This window comes from Macrobrachium rosenbergii, chromosome 53 (assembly GCF_040412425.1).
Source record: "Macrobrachium rosenbergii isolate ZJJX-2024 chromosome 53, ASM4041242v1, whole genome shotgun sequence".
Classification (NCBI taxonomy): domain Eukaryota; kingdom Metazoa; phylum Arthropoda; class Malacostraca; order Decapoda; family Palaemonidae; genus Macrobrachium; species Macrobrachium rosenbergii.
Genome location: NC_089793.1, coordinates 24,176,317 through 24,195,958, shown reverse-complemented (window position 1 = coordinate 24,195,958; position 19,642 = coordinate 24,176,317). Strand labels below are relative to the sequence as shown.

The 19,642-nt window shown below is 38.5% G+C and overlaps 1 protein-coding gene across 4 annotated transcripts in view; it reads right to left on the bottom strand.

Moving 5' to 3' along the window:
* Positions 1–413: 413 nt before the first annotated feature.
* The window catches only part of LOC136834356 (ribosomal protein S6 kinase alpha-5-like), a 187,192-nt gene continuing 167,963 nt past the window's right edge, over positions 414–19,642 (bottom strand). For all 4 annotated transcript variants that reach the window (XM_067096890.1, XM_067096889.1, XM_067096887.1 and 1 more), the window contains 13 exons: positions 7,981–8,199; positions 6,783–6,898; positions 6,169–6,363; positions 5,884–5,987; positions 5,252–5,402; positions 4,768–4,929; positions 4,383–4,502; positions 3,859–4,080; positions 3,308–3,478; positions 2,807–3,022; positions 2,253–2,403; positions 1,605–1,828; positions 414–1,399 (listed from right to left, as the gene is read on the bottom strand). In XM_067096890.1, the coding sequence (XP_066952991.1) occupies positions 692–1,399; positions 1,605–1,828; positions 2,253–2,403; positions 2,807–3,022; positions 3,308–3,478; positions 3,859–4,080; positions 4,383–4,502; positions 4,768–4,929; positions 5,252–5,402; positions 5,884–5,987; positions 6,169–6,363; positions 6,783–6,898; positions 7,981–8,199 (2,759 nt within the window). In that variant the 3' untranslated portion in view covers positions 414–691. The remainder of the gene's footprint in view (positions 1,400–1,604; positions 1,829–2,252; positions 2,404–2,806; positions 3,023–3,307; positions 3,479–3,858; positions 4,081–4,382; positions 4,503–4,767; positions 4,930–5,251; positions 5,403–5,883; positions 5,988–6,168; positions 6,364–6,782; positions 6,899–7,980; positions 8,200–19,642) is intronic.

Genomic DNA, 19,642 nt, shown 5'->3' with positions numbered 1-19,642 from the left:
CTTTTTTGTCATTTTAAGGATGCAGGATAGCAGAATGTCTCCATAGAATATTTTTACTGCTCTCTGTCTAGGAGAAATAGAGATGAAGCTTATGTGTACTGTATAAATAACAAGGTTATGTGGTGGTATTCATTTTGTGGATAAAACTACATTCCATGATCTTTAATTGCCAGTCCTGTTTCACCAGAAAAGCAGTTAGAGGTGGATTCCAATTTGGAGATCAGTACTCTTGACAGATAATGCAATAAAACAGACAGATGAACACATAATAACTACCATACCTCCCTGGCATCCCATGTCATAGTTGATGCTAAATTATATCCAGCCTTGAGATGTAGTTCTTCAGCATCATTTATTTTGATATTTAAGAGTACATACTGTAGCGAGTTTTCATTCAGGATAATAAGACATGATTGCATTTTCAAAGTGCTTTATATTTATGGGTTTTTTCAGATTGCACATGTAAATTCCTACATAATGTACTTTAGAGCATAAATGTTATAATATTGTAATCTGTATTTACATATCAGATCAGCTATATATATATATTTTTTTATTTATATAATTTACATTCAGTTATACTGTATAATAATAAAGCAATCTCTCAGCTTTAAGCTTAAAGACATAAAATACTCTTAGTCAGAATTTGGAAAGTGTCTCATACAGTAATGCCTTAAATACCTTTCACACATCAGTCATCTATGACAATCGTATCAAACCTTTTACTACGAGTGTTTCTGTTTTTGAACACTTGTTTGACTACAGTCACATCCGCATCACAGATTTTTTCCAGTTTCCTTTTCCGTGATCTAGTCTGTGGGCCAGAAAATTCATCACCTAATAGGCACATAGAGGATTTGAAAGACGTCTCAGGACTTCTGGTCTCTGTGACGCGCTCTTTCATTTCACTAACATTACATTGTTCTTGAGACACAAGGCACTGTTCCTGTTTCTTATAAGACACAGTTGAACTACTGGGCGAACTGACTTCCGGTGACAAACCTATGGAGGATTCGGACTTTGGCTTTGGTTCTATAGATTTGTCACTTCTCGAAAAGTCAAAAGAACCCAAAGAACCTTTTGAACTTGCTTTGGATCTTGGGCTCGGTAATGTGAGGACCATACTTGGGGTGGCAGGGAATGCCATTTCAGAAGGAGACTCGATACTTGATAAATAAGCTTTGACTCTTGCTTCCCCAAAGTCAAAGACACTCTCCTCTTTCCTTGGTGTAACACCTAGTGAGGAACTACATCGGTCTGATTTACTAGGTGTACGGACAGATGTGAGGGAAGACGCTGATGAGGTAGAGGAGAGGGATGAGGTAGAAGAATGGCTGCGGGCATCAGTTGAAGACTTTTTGTTTTTTCGACGTTGGGCTAAACGGGCATTGCTCACATCCTGGGAAAATTAGAAGTCGTATTATTTATGTTCATTTACATATGGAGATAATGCATTTCAAATGCAATGCTTTTTCATATGGTAATGTAGAATGAACATCCATGACATTACACGAAGTTCTGTGTTTTATTTCAGCTGCCACAAACACAGCCACATCATTAAAATATTGCAGTTAACCAATAAATTCAAGGAATTATATACTTACTAGTAATCGGAAACCTTCTCTGGTTGCCATATGGAATGCATGAAAAGCCTGCTTGACCCCAGCTTCCGCTGAAACTGGACCGTTAAGTGTTGGTCTTGCACTGAGGATTGTTGGGGTCATTAGAGGTGTTGCGGAAAACACAGAGGGTGGACCTCCTTGTAACCATTCATCTTGAAGCAGGTCGTAAATGGTAAGTCTTCTTGAGGCATCTACAGTGAGCAGTCCTGTGGAAAAAGTTATTTCTTTAATCATTTGCAGGAATGGTTGTGAAAGATCTCCACTGAGAAAGTTTTAAAACGGTTAGAATACTCTTGTCAATGGTAAGTAAAATATGACATGCATCAAATCTATGTTACTTATTTTAATTAGCTCTGTTTTTTAAATTACTGAATGAATTTGCCTTTTTGTGATAAAGATGTGGGGCTATTACACACAAGACTGTTTTATTACTGCAGCAAAAGAATTTTATGTAAAGTATTTCAGGTTCAAAATCTGCATTCAGCCAAGTAATGTACTTGTAAAACAGAAGTTTTCTCAACTTGATTTTTCCTCTTATTGTCTTTAATTTATTTTTGTCAGTTTTTATGTTTTTAAAATAAAAACACCTGTACATGGTAAACAAAACGATAGTCCTTAAAATGATCTTACCTTTGATTAAGTTCTTGGCTTGTGATGATATAGTGAGCCATTCTGGTCCAGACATGTCAAAACTGCCACCCTTGATTCTAGCTATAATATCTGATGATGTATCATCTTTACTTCTAGACTGGAAAGGTGCTCTGCCAGACAGCATAGTGTACTGAAATAAGAAAAATGAGTTAGAATTACCAATGCCTAAAGTTAAAAAGCAATAATAATGGCAATAAAGTAATGATAGTAACTGATGGATTCAGTTCTTTTGGATATCTAAAATTTAGATAAGCCTCTCATAGAAGTGATGGCAGATCAATTACAGCAGTTAAATAATAATAGTGGCTGTGCCTTGTGAACTTTTACTGTCAAGATTCTACAAGGAGAATTATCAGAACTTTTACTGTTAAGATTCTGCACGCAAAATTGTCAAGTACTGTACAGTAACTGTTTGATTGTACAACTATGTTACTAAATAAGGGGTACAAATTAGAAAAATTCTGATGATGTCCCTGTCTCTTGTCTTAAAGGTGCACAGAGAAAATTAAGCAATGGCCATCTCTGAAACTCACCAATATAACTCCTAGACTCCACCAGTCACAAGTTTCATCATAACCAGCAGCTCCTTTCTGCACTGCCTGCCTCAGTACCTCAGGGGCAGCATAATGGAGGGTAAAGCAAGGAGTTTTCATGTTTCCATCCTTTTCCTTGTCTGGCATCATTCGAGCAAAGCCGAAGTCCACAACCTTTATTACAGAGTCATCAGAGGAATCCTTGAACAGCAGGTTCTGTAAAGCAAGCAGTACAGTTGTGAGTTTGGAAATGAATGATTTTACTCTATCAAGATAAGGAGGATTTCAGAAAATTACTAATTCATTAGAGTACAGTATAGGGAACTTTGTAAATGTTTTGTTAGCATCAGCAGAGGAAGACTTAGAGACCACTTTGTAATTTAGAAAAGGATTAATACAATAAACACTAGTACAGTACAGGGAACTCTGCAGGATACTGTATATTTGTTTCATTCAGCAGAGGAAGACTTAGAGACCAATTTGAAGAGAAAGGTGACTTACCTCAGGTTTGAGGTCTCTATGAACAATGCCTTTTCTGTGCATGTAGTGAACAGCAGAGACCAAACTTCGCATTATGACTGATGCTTGTGCCTCTGTGAACCTTTCATGTTTTCGGATCCTCTGAAGTAGTTCGCCCCCTTCCAGTAGCTCCATAACTATATATGTGTGCGCCTGAAATACGAAACATTGATAATTATAGTATGAACAACATTTTGTGGGTGTTTATTTTTTATCATTGGTTTTTTTTAATTACTACAATCTAGATTCTTATACTGTACAAGGAATAGTAACTAGACAGTGCATCTTTTTCAAAGACATGACAATTAGTTAAAAATTGTAATAACATACTGTACTTGAAAGTATTCTGAATTTTTTATCGTATAGTCTGAATGTAATTTTCTGGAATTGCTTCATATGAAGGATAGTGATCACTGTTTAAAGGGGAAAACCCAGGTCTTAAGATTTAAGCTCAAAGAGATAGCAGGACTATCTTGTTCCATTTCATCCTGAACATCAGAACTTGTGCCAATGAAAGGCAAGAATATACTTACTTCATCATAAAAGACTTCATGGAAGGAAACGATATTGGAATGTCCTTGACATGCTAGGAGAAGATTAATCTCTTGCTGGCAGTCTAGTCTCCGAGAAACTATCTTCACAGCGTAAGGCCGTCCTGTTGACTTCTGGATGCACCTACGGCAAACGCTAAAACTGCCATCACCCAAGATACCTTCTCGCAAGTCGAGTTCATAGTTTTGGAAAAATGGAGAATCCTGAAAAAAAAAACCTTACATTAGAATGAAAAAGTACCAGCTTTTAAGTGTGTCAAATGCACTTACACTAAACTGTACAAAACATGTACATTATACCAAGTTTATGAGATTAATTTTATTTGGTACTGTGTATCAGTAACTACTTTTCCAACTTTAATGTCTGCCTGAACTCTACAAAGCACCTGCTCATACTGGTGCTTTGGAACATGAAATCCATAGTCATATATCTGATTATTTTCTTCATTTGTAATATGTTACACTTAACATAAAATATAACACTTAACATTAAATATTGCACTTACCCTGAAGCTACAAGCCATTAGATTAGTTGTTGAAGGTTTTCTGTCTGGAGACATTTTGAACAGAGAATCACTAACAACATTCTCAGTGAAGAGAATCGATGGGGCTACAAATGAGTAACCCTGTGGATGGAAGAAAGCAGTCATTATTACTATATACAAAAAACATAAATAGTAAATAAAAAAAATAAATGTTATCTCACTGAAAATCTTCCCAGCCAACAGATCCAGAATAAATTGTCAATACTGTACTGTACTGTGTTAGTGATAACAAGTGAGAGTAACTGATATTCTTCATATTCTGAGCATGACAGAACATAATTCATGAACTCTGTTGTAAATATTAATAATTTACAGTGAAAAACATTAGAATTCTTTGGAAACTTACATTAAATATTTTATCTACATCAGGAGGAACAATGGCCGGAGAGTCCTGAGGAATCATTGCAGTGAATTCCTCAGAAAAATTACTAACATCTAGTTCATTGCTGATGCGGGGTACAAAAGGAGCAGGTACTTTCTTCTTTGCAAGGTCGTCCCAGTTGAGGTTCTGTGGAAGAAAGGATAGATTGTTTAAATTGGAAACTATCTGATTGTCATCCATACACATCTTGGTAATAAAACTTTGGGCTGTTTCAGGCACATTCCATATGTGGGATTGATATAATCCTAGATCTACAGCAAAATAGGTGAGACCTGACCACTGTGCAAGGTCATACTGTTTATGTAGGGAGTTCCTCTAGAAGGTCATACAAGAGCTTCTGGTCCTTGAAGGGATGAATTGTACTGTCATTGCTGTGTGGACTTATTTTTGCCTATTTGTATGATGTAATTGTAAGAGTTTTTTTTCATCATTGCATAAAAAGACCTACCTTAAAAAACGTGTGTTCTTTGAGTTCGTCGGCATCTCTGGGTCCTCCTCCCAATCTTTGTCTAGGGTCTTTTACGAGTAGACGAGATATGAAGTCACGAACCTCAGGTGATAAGTCGGCAGGTAGTGGGGGCTGGGTTTTTAAAATCCGCCTAAAAAAATGGATCATTGTTATTTAAGAAAGTTTTAGAAAAAATGAGATTCTGGAAAAACATTCTAAATTCACTTTAGGAAGCAAAACTCGTTGTAGGCTTGCTTACTTATACCATTCCAGCTAACATAAATATACATAGGTAAACAGTCTTTGAAGAGAACTGAATTAAAAGAGCTGAATTACTATTATACACTTTACAAGTTTTGTTAAAGGTGTTGGTGATACATGAGACCTAATAACTGGCTAATATCCACATATAACACTGAACTGACTGCATATTGCCCAGCTCTTGAAGAGTTTAGAAATAGTAATCACCGGTCTCTTTTAAAGATAATGATACTGTAGTTATTGTGCAGTAACGAAAATTAATTATGCATTTCATAGATGCTTGTATTTAAAATTAACATTAGGAATTTCACATAAATATGTATTTACATTAATCTAGTTTAAATTGTAGATTGCTTGCTAAGCGTACTTACTTTGAGATCTCCTGCTGATTATTTTTCTCTCCCTCGACAGTGAATGGTGAAGCCCCGGTCAACAGTTCATAAGTTAATACTCCAACACTCCACCAATCAACAGCCTGGAAGAGTGGTAAGTGATTATTATATCAGCTGACATGTGTATGGCATTAAGTCGTTTATTGCCATTAGTCTTTAGGTGTCAGTGACTTGGGAAACTTATAAGAAACAGTTTTGTTATGTTTGGATTTTCCTGTCTCGTATTCATCTTGATTTAGAAAGCTAATTTTGCATCATACTGACCTGGTCATGACCATGAGAGCCTCCCCTGACCACCTCTGGGGCCATGTACTCTATAGTCCCACAGAAGGAGTATGCTCTGTGTTCCTTATCGTTTGGAAGGAAGTCCTTGCTTAGGCCGAAGTCTGTTAGGACAATATGCCCGTCAGAGTCCAGGAGAATGTTTTCCAGCTTGATATCACGGTAGATTATGCCCAGCTGAAAGAAAACGGTGCTTTTAGTCATGTGGGTATTGCAGTTGTAGGGTATAGGGCTACTTTTTGTTTTTTTACAATGCAGCATGAAAACATGTTCAATAAAATTAAGGGAGGCCAAAGTGATGTTTTTAGGATTCATTAGGTTATCACAATAGTAACATTGACTATGAGATCATGATTTTTTTTTTTTAGTAATTTTCAAACTTCAAAATCGACTTTTGTGTGAACAACCACCGTACATATTTCATACGTCTAATATTAAATTGGAAGCAAAACAAATAACATTATTATTGCTTGCTTTGATTTTCATCACAAATATCTATTTTGTAAAATATTAACCAGTTTTGTGGCTGCAAATTTTAGTCACATTGATGGCATGCGAATTCGGGCAATATGAAGTGTAAGAATAAAAATACTTACTTTGTGCAGATGTTCTAGGGCGAGAATGATCTCCCCTATGTACAACCTGACTTCATCTTCTCGAAACCTCTCTCGTTGATAAAGGTGTGTGAATAGTTCTCCGCCGCTGACGTAGTCTGTCAAGAAAAACAGCGGATTCAGACAAAGAATTCATTTTAAAAAATATTCGTAATAGCATGAGTCTTGAAATGGAGAAACAAATCCACAGTTATGTATGGACTGAAAAGTGAAACCGAATAGATTCCCCAAAAGCTCCCTGCATAGATTTATTTTTAAACACATTTGTACCCGTACATAACTGTGGATTTACTTCCTCCAAAGAATTAATTGTTTGCTTTTTAAGGAAGAACCTTTATAAAGAGACCACCTTGAGTCTGGCATAAGGCCAACTGTATTTGACAACAGCAGCAGGCTGAACAGCTCGGTAGGCTTTTGTTGCTGTATTGATGAAATCGAGAATTCAAGTTTGAAAGTTTAATTCAGAATTTAAAAAAAGGTTAGTTAAATAAGAGACTTTGATAAGTGATATCTAATGTAATTTAAGCATGTACATCCTATGTACTCAGGATAAATCGTTTGCCAAAACTATCATGGATATGATTTTATTTATTTTTATTTTTTATTTATTCATTTTTTTGGCGAAGATACTTGTCTTCCTGCTATCACTGACCGTATCATCAATGTCACTGAAAAGTAGACTCATACTTTCATTCTGCTCAGTCATCGCAATTTCCCTCCCAGTGCTTTTCGCAGTGTGAGGTATCATTAACAGTTAATGGACATCATTTAAGACTCCCGTAGGGGGACCGTGCCGTCAGTGCACTTCATGCGGTGCACTGTGTAGGCATTACTTCAAGTCCTTTACAGCGTCACTTCGGCCCCTAGCTGCAACCCCTTTCATTCTTTTTACTGTGCCTCCGTTCGTATTCCCTTTATTTCACCTTACTTTCCACCCTCTCATAACTACTGATTCATAGTGCAACTGCGAGGTTTTCCTCGTTACGCCTTTCGAACTTTTCTACTCTCAGTTTCCGCTTCAGCGCTGAATGACCTCATTACAGGACCCAGTGCTTGGCCTTTGGCCTAAATTCTATATCTTATTCTGTAACCTAATTCTATATTCTGTTCTATTCTAATCATTTAAGACGATAAAACGTCATCACCACTCTGTGACGAATCCCTCCTCCTCACCACCCACCTAAGATGAGATGAAGTTTGGCATCGGTCTGGAAGGCGTAGTGAAGGGTGACGAGGAAGGGGCTCTGGCGGACGGCTTCCAGGACCTGCCTCTCCGTCTTGGTGTGTTCCGTCGTCTTCTTCTTTTGTACGATAGTCGCCTTCTTCAGCACTTTCATGGCGTACAGCTTACCCGCATCTTTCCCGGAGATCTTACGCACCAAGAATACCTTGCCGTACGCTGGAAAGAAGATAGAGTGTTAGATTATGTCAGTTCGTTTCAGGAAGGAATAATTTGATATTATCGGTTCGTTTCAAGAATTAGTTCAGTTTACTTCGATTAGATTAATAGATCATTTTTTCTATATAATTAGATATCTGTTGAATATATTCATTATATCATCAGTTAAATTATATATTTTTATCTTGTTTTGTTTGAAGAAATAGTCGAAGACGAAGGATTACATAAATTAGGCAATTTTGAAATGGGCGAAACAGTACCCCAAACAAGTTATGTTATCAGATAAGATAGCCAAGAAAATGAATACGATGCTGGATGTTAATTTTTTGGCGGTTTCTCTGGAAATTTACACACATCTAGAAAGAGCTTCTCCCCTCATACCGAAGGATAATAAATGGCTGATTAATGCGTAGGCCTGACTCGTGGATGAAGGAGAGAGAGAGAGAGAGAGAGAGAGAGAGAGAGAGAGAGAGAGAGAGATTGGCCTATAACTGGCATGTTGACGTATGACGCAGATCTTTCCACTTTAAGCTCCAAACGAAAAATGCTCGCTCTGTCATTTCATCAACTTTCGGACCTGCGTGTGTGTGTGTGTGTGTGTATGTGTAATTGATAAAGCAAACCGAAATAACGACGCCATCGCATCGCATTCATCAAAACCTTGTGATCCAGCCAAACCTCCCATGCACTCACGATACATGAGGTTGGAATCAATAGATTCTCCAAACCCACCACTTCACACACACTGAGGCCACCAGACCAGAGTGGAGGTGCATATCGCCACCGAACCCTCATCCTCTCTCTCTTTTTTTTTTTCTCTCTTTTTTTCCCACCCTCGCCTTAATTTCACTTTCTCTAATTTCTCATTCATTCTCGTTTTCTCTTTACCGCCCGCGTTATTTTTCTTTTCTACCATACACGATATCATTAATATCGTCTGTTTTCATTAAAGTACGCCTAGCGTCAGTGACCAAACTGTTTACTTCCTGTTTCTTTGCTTCTAGAGTTCTCTTATCTACGTTTGCCACTGATCAGTGATTATATTCCTGCAGTTTCCTTGCCCCCTTCCCCGCCTCTCTACCTGCCCCTTCCTTTATTCATTATTTCTGTTTCATACGATCTTCTAGTGATAACCCATCCTTGTTTTTTTATAAGGGTAATGTCTTGGTTAGAGAAAAAGTGAATTTTGAGGGTTCTAGAAAGAGAGCGAAAGAATTTAATGTGTTCGAAACAGAGAGAGAGAGAGAGAGAGAGAGAGAGAGAGAGAGAGAGAGAAGTTTGGTGCGTACACAATCCTCGTAGAGATCTCTGCTGTCGCGCCCCTTGGCAACAGACATACTCTGATAGCGTACTACACCCCAATTGCGATAATCTGTTCTGCATGGCCAGACCAGACCCTTAGCAGTGCTTTAAAGCTCGTGCGTGCGTACGTGCTTGCGCGCGCTGCACAACATTGTAAACAAAGTGAAATGGGCCTTCCTTCCCTTCCGCGTTTTCTAGAACGGCGGATTGGATTCACGAGCTAAATTTAGATGTGATATTTATTGCGTTGAAAGGATTTAGGACTCGATACAGAATTTTGCTTGTTGGATCCTCTCTCTCTCTCTCTCTCTCTCTCTCTCTCTCTCTCTCTCTCTCTCTCGTGAGTCTTTGGTTCCTCAGCCCTAACCCTTCATGGAGGGTGAGTGCGTTGTGGCCTAGTTCCAATGCCGTCATGACTTATCAGTAGGAATCCAGGCTAAGCTTCGCCAATTCCTGTTAGAATTATTTCAGGTCAGTTTTCCCTCCTTTGGGCGGCAAAGGACGCCATGTTGTATCTACGTGATTTAGATCACCTTTGACTACGAAATCCTACAAGGGGAGGAGGGAGGCCGGGGAAGGGAGAGAGGGAATGGGAGGAGTTAGAGAGGTAGGTAAAAAGATAAAGGTTAAAGTTGTGACGGGGAGTAAGGACGCTCATGCAGAAGACCCACATTGCTTAATGATCGTCGGTGACCTCCTTTGATTTTAGTGCCGATATAAAAAGCGCGCCATGGCGTGACGGCGCGCGCGTGCGTTTGGTTTCCCGCGTTAGTGCGTGTTCTGGCACCTCCGTCGTCAGGAATTTGATTAGACCTCGTTACTAAGTGGAACAATTCTAGACAAAATCTTCTTCCTCATTTACTTTAATAAATGTTATGATTTTCTCTGATTTTCTTCGTTAACAAAGCCACTTCTTTTTTTTTCTGAAGACGCTCGCTCTGATAATTGGTAATCTATTGGCCTATACCATGTAAGTGGTTGCTTATTTTGAATAATAAGAATAATAATTCCTTTCTTCCTAAAGACGCATATGGGACGAAACTTCCGCATTGTTTCTGCAAGGGGGAGAGGACTGTAAGGGAAGGGGGAAGTGGGGTTGAAGGGTCTTCAATTGACTGAAATTAAACTGTTAGTTCGGATAAACTTGTCAAGCTAAGGAAAGTAGATTGGGCGGGGGCGGAGGGGTTAGGGGCTGTTACGCAGTGTTAATGATCAGAAGCTGTAGCGTATGTTGTCTTCTCTTCTTCTCTTCTTCTCTCTTCTTTCTTCTTTCTTTCTCTCTCTCTCACACACACACACATCATCAATATATATATATATATATATATATATATATATATATATATATATATATATATATATATATATATATATATATATGACTTTTTCATCTAGGTGTTAACAAAAGCACATTTTCTAAGTGTTAACATAGTGATTCATCGATATTCGTACTCTTACATAAGAAACATAAGCGTACTGCACTCGCTTGCGTTATAGCCCTGTGTACATGCCAGCATTTGGTATAGCAGAATATTTACACACGGCATTGTTTCGGAATTATATTAAACGCTGTTTACTCATCACGATTAAAATCGCCAACGTGACGCGTCAGACAATGGAATAATATCACTTGCGACTAGTTTTTTGATAGATAAATAAATAATCTCGCAACTTTTGTAGACTTAACGGAGTACGCTGTACATTTGTCTGTTTGACGGAAACACAAAATTCGATTGTTTATTTGCTCGAAAGTCATTGCTTAACCAGAGAGAGAGAGAGAGAGAGAGAGAGAGAGAGAGAGAGAGAGAGAGAGAGAGAGATTGTGCAAAGGGGACCTAGTTTTCATAGGAAAGACCAGTTTTGTATAAATGAGGACAGTCGATAGTGCCTTTGAAAGAGTAGATTTCGTACAGAGAGAGAAAGAGAGAGAGAGAGATTTCTTACATGAAACTCCCTTTAAAATTTTCTCTAGTCTCTCATTTAATTTCATTACGGTGTCAATAACGCAGATGCTGTGACGCCAGTTTTAGTACTCACAAATCAATCAATCAATCCAACATAAATCACAGTTACGAAGGTTAAGATAAAAAAATATGTCAAAACCGACTCTTGCAATCATGAAACGCATGCATTCAGAACACTAGTTAGCATAAAATGCTTGCAAAGCCACGAGAGTTGGAGGACATTGTATAAAATGAATGTAGGCCAGTCCCCGGTTATGGGACAAGGGCAACCAGTAAAAGAACGAAGTTACGAACAAGGGAAAAGAGAATCATAATAATTCCTCTTTATTCTTCTTCTTCCCCTCCTTCTTTTTAGGTGACAAGGTGACACGTTACCTTACTCCCCCGTAGGAGGGTAGTGCTATCAGTGCACCCCACCCGGCGCACTGTAGGCAGTGCTTAAGGTTCTTTGCAGCGTCCCTTCCTAGGCCCCTAGCTGCAACCCTTTTCAATCCTTTTATGTACCTTCGTCCATATTCTCTTTATCATCTTACTTTCCTCAACCCTATCCTAACCATTGTTTCATAGTGCAACTGAGAGGTTTTCCTCCTGTTACACCTTTCAAACCTTTTTACTGTTACCGTTTCAGTGCTGAACGACCTCATAGGTCCCAGCTCTTGGCCTTTGATCTAAATTCTATATTCTATTCTTCTACGTCACCGTACCTGTTTCTTATTCGTTTTACTTTCGACCTACTTATCCGACAGCCGTTATTTTTTTTTTTTTATATATCTGCCATTTTGGTGATAATGTGAGTCTGAGATATTTCCTTGTGTTGTTACGCACCGCAAATTGCGACATTGCAACCAGGAGGCTCGGTCTCCTGCGCGCATGCGTTTATCGCCTTGCGTGTTTGAAATAGGTGCGTACGCTGTGGTAATTGCCATGCTGCCTGCCATTTCACAGCATTGTGAAAGTGACTAATTTTTCTTTGTTTCGTTACACACACATACACACACATATATATGTATATATACATATACATAATTAGTCTTGGAACTTTTAGATGTCAGATTACAGAAGAATCGATAGGGAAAGAACAGTGCAGGTATAGACCAGGAAGAAAGTGTATATGGATAAAATGTCTAGTTTTGTAAGAAGCTTGAAAGTAAAGGGAAAAGGCTGCATGTGATATATATATATATATATATATATATATATATATGTGTGTGTGTGTGTGTGTGTGTGTGTGTGTGTGTGTGTGTGTGTGTGTGTGTGTATTAACATCAGGATAAGGGAAAGACTTGTCTTAAATGTTGAAATCTTGCAACAAACGAGTGAGTTCGGCCTCACCAATGAAAGGACGCGGTATATATGACACTCTCCAAGTGGAATGTGTTTACGTTAAGAGTTATAAACTCTGAATCAAATTGAAGATGAAGAGAGAGAGAGAGAGGAAAGTGTTTGTCTCATTCTTGACTGGTTGAGACGTTGGTTTTGCCACTTCGATTGGTTGAAATGTTGCCTTAGGGACTGCATTAATTATAGGAAAAGAGTAATCTTGTGCACCTGGTGATTATTCCTAAACAATTTGTGCCGTTTTAAGCGTAATTCGTATTATGAATTAATTAATCAATTAATTTACTTATTGTGTATTCAAATGCAGTTTTTTAAAATTTTATTATGAAGTGGAAGAATAACAAAATTACACGCTGCGGATTCATAATCCTCTCTTCTCTCTCTCTCTCTCTCTCTCTCTCTCTCTAGACATTTATCGATTGATATGTATCAAATGCTTATCGTCTCGCGGTGATCTAAAACTGTTTATCGCATGCTTTTTAAGCGCTTGGGAATTATCACGCCGTGTGTGTGTTTGTGTGTTCGTGTACGTGTGTGCGTTTTCGTGCGAAGGTTCATCACTGTATTGCGTAATCGTTCAGAAGTGCGTAGCACGAAGAGACAATAACCTATTAATATGCATTCTGTGAATTTAATTTCTCTCTTTCTTCTTCTCTTTCTTCTTCTCTCTCTCTCTGTCGCGCGCTGAGATTTGTTGCTTTGTTGGACAAATGTTTGTTTATGAACACGCCATTCGGGGACCTACAGTAGTTAACCTAAATTATAGTTCCGGTAATCTACACCTGACTCTTGTTTTTATTTACGTAATGTTTTTATTTCTACGTGTCCATTCCCACAATTCTTCTCTTCGGTTCTTTTCTCTTCATCAAATGGCTCATTTACGCCGACAGCCAGCCCTGAGATTGACGCATCAGATTTACGAAAATTATTGAATTGTGAATTTACACAGGAACATCCCCGTTGGGAGCTAGCGCCGTCAGTGCACCTCACGCGAGGTTTTCCTCCTGTTACACCTTTCTGAATGACCTCATAGGTCCCAGCGCAGGGCCTTCGGCCTAAATTGTATATTCTGTTCTATTCTACACAGGAAGATTCCCAACGTATAGGCAGAATGCAAGGTACAAGATTCAGTTCAATCTTTCTCAATGTTTTTTAGGAGTCATTGAAAACTATGTCAGTGACAGTAAACAGAATGATGACCGTTCAGAATAATCGAAGAACCGTGAGTTTTAACTTGACTGTCCCTTGACCTGGAAATCTTTCGATGACCTCAATTCCTGCCCCTTTGGAATTCGCCGCCGATAAGGAACAGTAATGAAGAGAGAGAGAGAAACACGCAGCGATTTTTTTGTAACAGAGAGAGAGAGAGAGAGAGAGAGAGAGAGAGAGAGAGAGAGAGAGAGAGAGAGAGAGAGAGAGAGAGAGAGAGAGGAATACGAAGCGAATCCTTTTATTTTGTAAAGAGGAAAAAGGAGAGAGAGAGAGATTTTTTTTTGTAACGAGCAAAGGGGGTCAATTCCGTATTGTTAAAGTAGCTCCAGGTTGGATCAATGAAGGCTCTCTCTCTCTCTCTCTCTCTCTCTCTCTTCTTCTCTCTTCTCTCTCTCTCTTCTCTCTCTGAGATAAAGCCATGGGCTACTGCATTTCTTTTTAGGTGGGATCCTTTCCTGAGAGTTCGTGTGTTAGCAATATTATTATAATCGAGTTATACATACATACATATATTATATATATATATATATATATATATATATATATATATATATATATATATATATATATATACACATAAAGAAAGAGAGAGAGAGAGTCACAATCGTTTTATTTTTTTACTTTGTAAAAAAATTAATCAGTAATAAAAGTTAATAGCAGATTGCAGATTCCTCTTATACCAACAACAACAACAACAACAACAATAATAATAATAATACTTAAATAATAATAATAATAATAATAATAATAATAATAATAATAATAATAATAATAATAGGAACAACTCGCCCTAAAAATTCTAAACTATCATACGTATGTGAAGAATCCATCATTAAGTGAAAGTTCTTGCAGGTCACAAATCAGTTATAATTAATCCGTGCTGAGGCTCAAGATATCGTTCTAGCAAGCCTGAATAGTCTAGATTTTTAAGAGAGAGAGAGAGAGAGAGAGAGAGAGAGAGAGAGAGAGAGAGAGAGAGAGAGAGAGAGAGAGAGAGAGAGAGAGAGAGAGAGAGTGTGTGCATGTCATATAGAGATGTGGCAGAGTCTAACGCAAGAGTGTATGTTAACTATCAGAATGTGGGGAAGGATTGAGAGAGAGAGAGAGAGAGAGAGAGAGAGAGAGAGAGAGAGAGAGAGAGAGAGAGAGAATGAATGAATATCGTGTTCTCTTTAATCAGCGTTAATTATTCGAAACAAAATTGCCTAAGCCATGACAATATGAGTGACCTACATTCGGTACACGGAAAGCGCTTTCGTATACACGCTTTATAAAATTCTGCTTGTCAAATGCAGCCGAATGCTTTCGTCACTACTGTGTATACATACATACATATATATATATATATATATATATATATATGTGTGTGTGTGTGTGTGTGTGTGTGTGTGTATATATATTCGACATATTTATTGCTTGAACGTTAAGGCGCACTTGTCTCTAAAATGTGTGCGCGCGCGCGCTTCGCCACCTGTCGCTTGAGTACGAATGTTAGTTAACATCATGGTAAAGATGGGATCCCAGTAGCGAATAATATTGAGTAATTGAACTTCCATGGAATCTGTTTTTTATTCTTGTTTTAAATAACATGCTGCGTTTTTTTTTCTTAATTTTAAATAACGTATGAATAAACAAGCCCGGCGCGCACGAGTGTTACCCATGCGCGCGCTCGGGCGCCCCATTTAAAGAGCCCAGAAATGAAAGTAAGTTGTTGCAGCTTAGAGCTTAACCCAAGGCCGACCTCCCAGGCTGTTCCTCCTCTCTCCTCCCCCGCTACCCCGCAATCTCAGTACTCCCCTCCACCCGTCCCCCATCCCTCCCTCCCCCCCCGGCTTCCATATTACTGGTATGTTCTCGTTATGCAACACATCTTCAGAGAGGTTTGAGGGTGGTTCTTCACATTCGGCTTCTCTCTCTCTCTGCCACTTTCACACACCGTTTCGCTTTCCATCCAACTCCCCCCCCACCCCTTCCCCCATCAGACGGGAATCAGAGTTTGCTATAATGGGGGAATGGGGAAGAGTGTGTGTTCTTCTGTACCATGTACACCTTCTGTATGTGTTTTGTGACTGTGTATGTGTAATTGGTTGTCCAAAACGTATACTCATATCCTAAAAATGCTTTGTAAGAATGTTACCAACCTCCTCTCTCTCTCTCTCTCTCTCTCTCTCTCTCTCTCTCTCTCTCTCTCTCTCTCTCTCTCTCTCTCACACACACACACACACACACACATATATATATATATATATATATATATATATATATATATATATATATATATGCTTATATATAAATGTACATATTTTTACACACATATATACATATATATACAAGCATGCGTGTGTGTGTGTGTGTGTCATGAAGATAATGGATTACATTATCACACATACACGTGTGTACGTTTGTTTACGTATTTATATAAGAGTGACATAATCGTCACTAATCTGATAGCACGACTGACAAAGGAGCATTTCAGTACGTGCATGGCATGTACTGCACGAAGGAAGGAGGACGTGTTACGAAATAGCTGATAATCGCTTCGAAGACTCTAAGGTGTTACAAAAAAAAAGGACACTCAGTATAAGTTACGTAACATATTTATCGAATAACCTTTCACCTCCCATACTCGATAAATATCCAGGCATACAGAGAGAGAGAGAGAGAGAGAGAGAGAGAGAGAGAGAGAGAGAGAGAGAGAGAGACATTCCACAATAATATGAAATGATTAGAAAAAGTTATATATGTATGCATTCAGACGTAAGCTTCCGCTATTTACCACTAGCTTTATCAAACTAAAACAAATACTGTGTCTGTACAAACTGTGTGTGTTTGTGTGTGTGTGTGTGTGTGTGTGTGAGAGAGAGAGAGAGAGAGAGAGAGAGAGAGAGAGAGAGAGAGAGACAAAAACCTAATGATCTGCCAACAAGTCCGTTTGGTCAATACACTTACCTGCGTAGTTTACCTGACCTTCACTTTGACTTCTCTCTCTCTCTCTCTCTCTCTCTCTCTCTCTCTCTCTCTCTCTCTCTCTCTCTCTCAGCGTGGCGGTGACCTGGTTTTGCAGCACCGAGACCTACTTTTGGAATATTTCATTGTTTTGTCGTAGAAAAAAATGGTCTAATTGGTTTCAGTTGCATGTCACATTTCTCTTATCGTTATCTTCCGCCTCTTAACCCTCTGCTATTTTATTATTGTTTAATTTAACTGTGTTGTTTTGCTATCCTCATGTATTTATGATCTCTTTATAATATTTATCCACTTAGTTGTTTAGGCCTACTTATCGAGTTAGGCCAAATGTCTTATTGCATTTCTGGAACAACTACTTGAGTCCAAGGAAATTCAACGTAAGTTTGAATGAGCTGGGATTCCTGTGTCTGAGAGAGAGAGAGAGAGAGAGAGAGAGAGAGAGAGAGAGAGAGAGAGAGAGATGCAATTATTGGTGTAAGAGGGTATGGGGGTATATATATATATATATATATATATATATATATATATATATATATATATATATATATAGAGAGAGAGAGAGAGAGAGAGAGAGAGAGAGAGAGAGAGAGAGAGAGAGAGAGTGCTCGCATATAATGTAATGCTATAATAATACCTCTTGTTTATTCCGATAATGGTCCAGCGGCACTAATTATAATCAAACGCTGCGCACTACACGCTCTCTCTCTCTCTCTCTCTCTCTCTCTCTCTCTCTCTCTCTCTCTCTCTCTCTCTCTCTCCATGTCATTGAGAAAGTTTGGGAATTGTTATTTTTAGTGCCGCTGCAAAAAAGGAATTGAATGGTCATATATGTATATATATATATATATATATATATATATGTGTGTGTGTGTGTGTGTGTGTGTGTGTGTGTGTGTGTGTATTGCCTGTATGTGCGTATGTATACGCGTGTGAAAATCAAACATGCCACCACAGTGGTGAAGAGGATTAGCCAATCTCATTATGGCAACAGAACCAGGAACCATTACCTCTAACATCTATTAAAATCGTGCTGTTAGCTTTAGTAATTGGTGAATTTCACGGCGGTCGCTCTGTTAAAGCAATGCGTTGCGTGAGCAATGTAATATTGCGCATTGCGTTATAGAAATGATGATCCTAGTTCGTTATATGAAATTGGCAATGACGATCGTTATAATTTGACTTCCATTGTCATTATTAGTTTTCATGTGGACTTCGTTTTACTTTTACTGAAGACATGAATTATTATTATTATTATTATTATTATTATTATTATTATTATTATTATTATTATTATTATTATTATTATTATTATTGATGTTGTTGTTATTATTCGCAATATCCAATAATCGATAGAAAAAGTAAATATAGCTTAGTTTTACCAGACCACTGAGCTGATTAACAGCTCTCCTAGGGCTGGCCCGAAGGATTAGACTTATTTTACGTGGCTAAGAACCAATTGGTTACTTAGCAAAACATGAAATAAACATAATTACCATTTTCTTCCTTTATGTGAATACTGAAGTCTTCCTGAGTTTGAGGAAAATGGCAGCCACTGAAATGCTATTACGGAAATAGGTCAGAGAGAGAGAGAGAGAGAGAGAGAGAGAGAGAATAACAGCGCCGAATTAACATTACTGGCAAATTCTACTTGTTCTCTATTCCCCCTTCCCCTACTGACATCTCTCCCCCCTTTCCAAACACCCCCCTTTCTAAACCCCCTCCCCTCTTCCTAACACCGCCTCCCCTTCCCAGACATGGCCCCAGGGCCACCAAGGGTAATATGCAATCTGCATTTCCGACGAAACAGGAACTTCTTGATTCAGGTAGAAAGGAAAGTGATATTCTTTTTGAGAGAGAGAGAGAGAGAGAGAGAGAGAGGATTTCTGCAATGACTTGACCAAGTCAGGAAACGCCTTAACTCCATTACGCTTCTTTCCAGAGGGAGTGAGTGGAGAAGATGCCGATCAATATATGACAAAACAGTTCTATTTTTATTCTTTATTCTCTCTCTCTCTCTAAATTCACCCTTGACAGGAGGAATGTGGTAGTAACTGCTGTCTTGTGTGTGTGTGCATATATATATATATATATATATATATATATATATATATATATATATATATATATATATATATATATATAGAGAGAGAGAGAGAGAGAGAGAGAGAGAGAGAGAGAGAGAGAGAGAGAGAGCACGTTGTATTTTACTCTGATTTTTTCTCCTTTCTGATCGCATCTCATTAAATTTCCTTCTCCTCCATTTATCTTCGTTTATCTTCCCTGGTCGGTCATCAGCTTTGCCTCTTCCCCCATCCCAACTCCCCTCCCACATCCCCACTCCCCTCCCCATCCCGAAGTCACCCCCTCCCCAAGCGTAATGAAGCGTCTTTATTGAATTCTGGGGAAACTTCGCCACCGATTTCCCTTTTGTCTCTTCCCATCATCTTCACCTGTTTATCTCTCTCTCTCTCTCTCTCTCTCTCTCTCTCTCTCTCTCTCTCTCTCTCTCTCTCTCTCTCGTTGTTATCACTACCATTATTGTTCAACATTTTCTTATTTTTCTTAAGGCATTACAAGCAAGAATTCAGTTACACAATGTGATCCGATCTCTCTCTCTCTCTCTCTCTCTCTCTCTCTCTCTCTCTCTCTCTCTCTCTCTC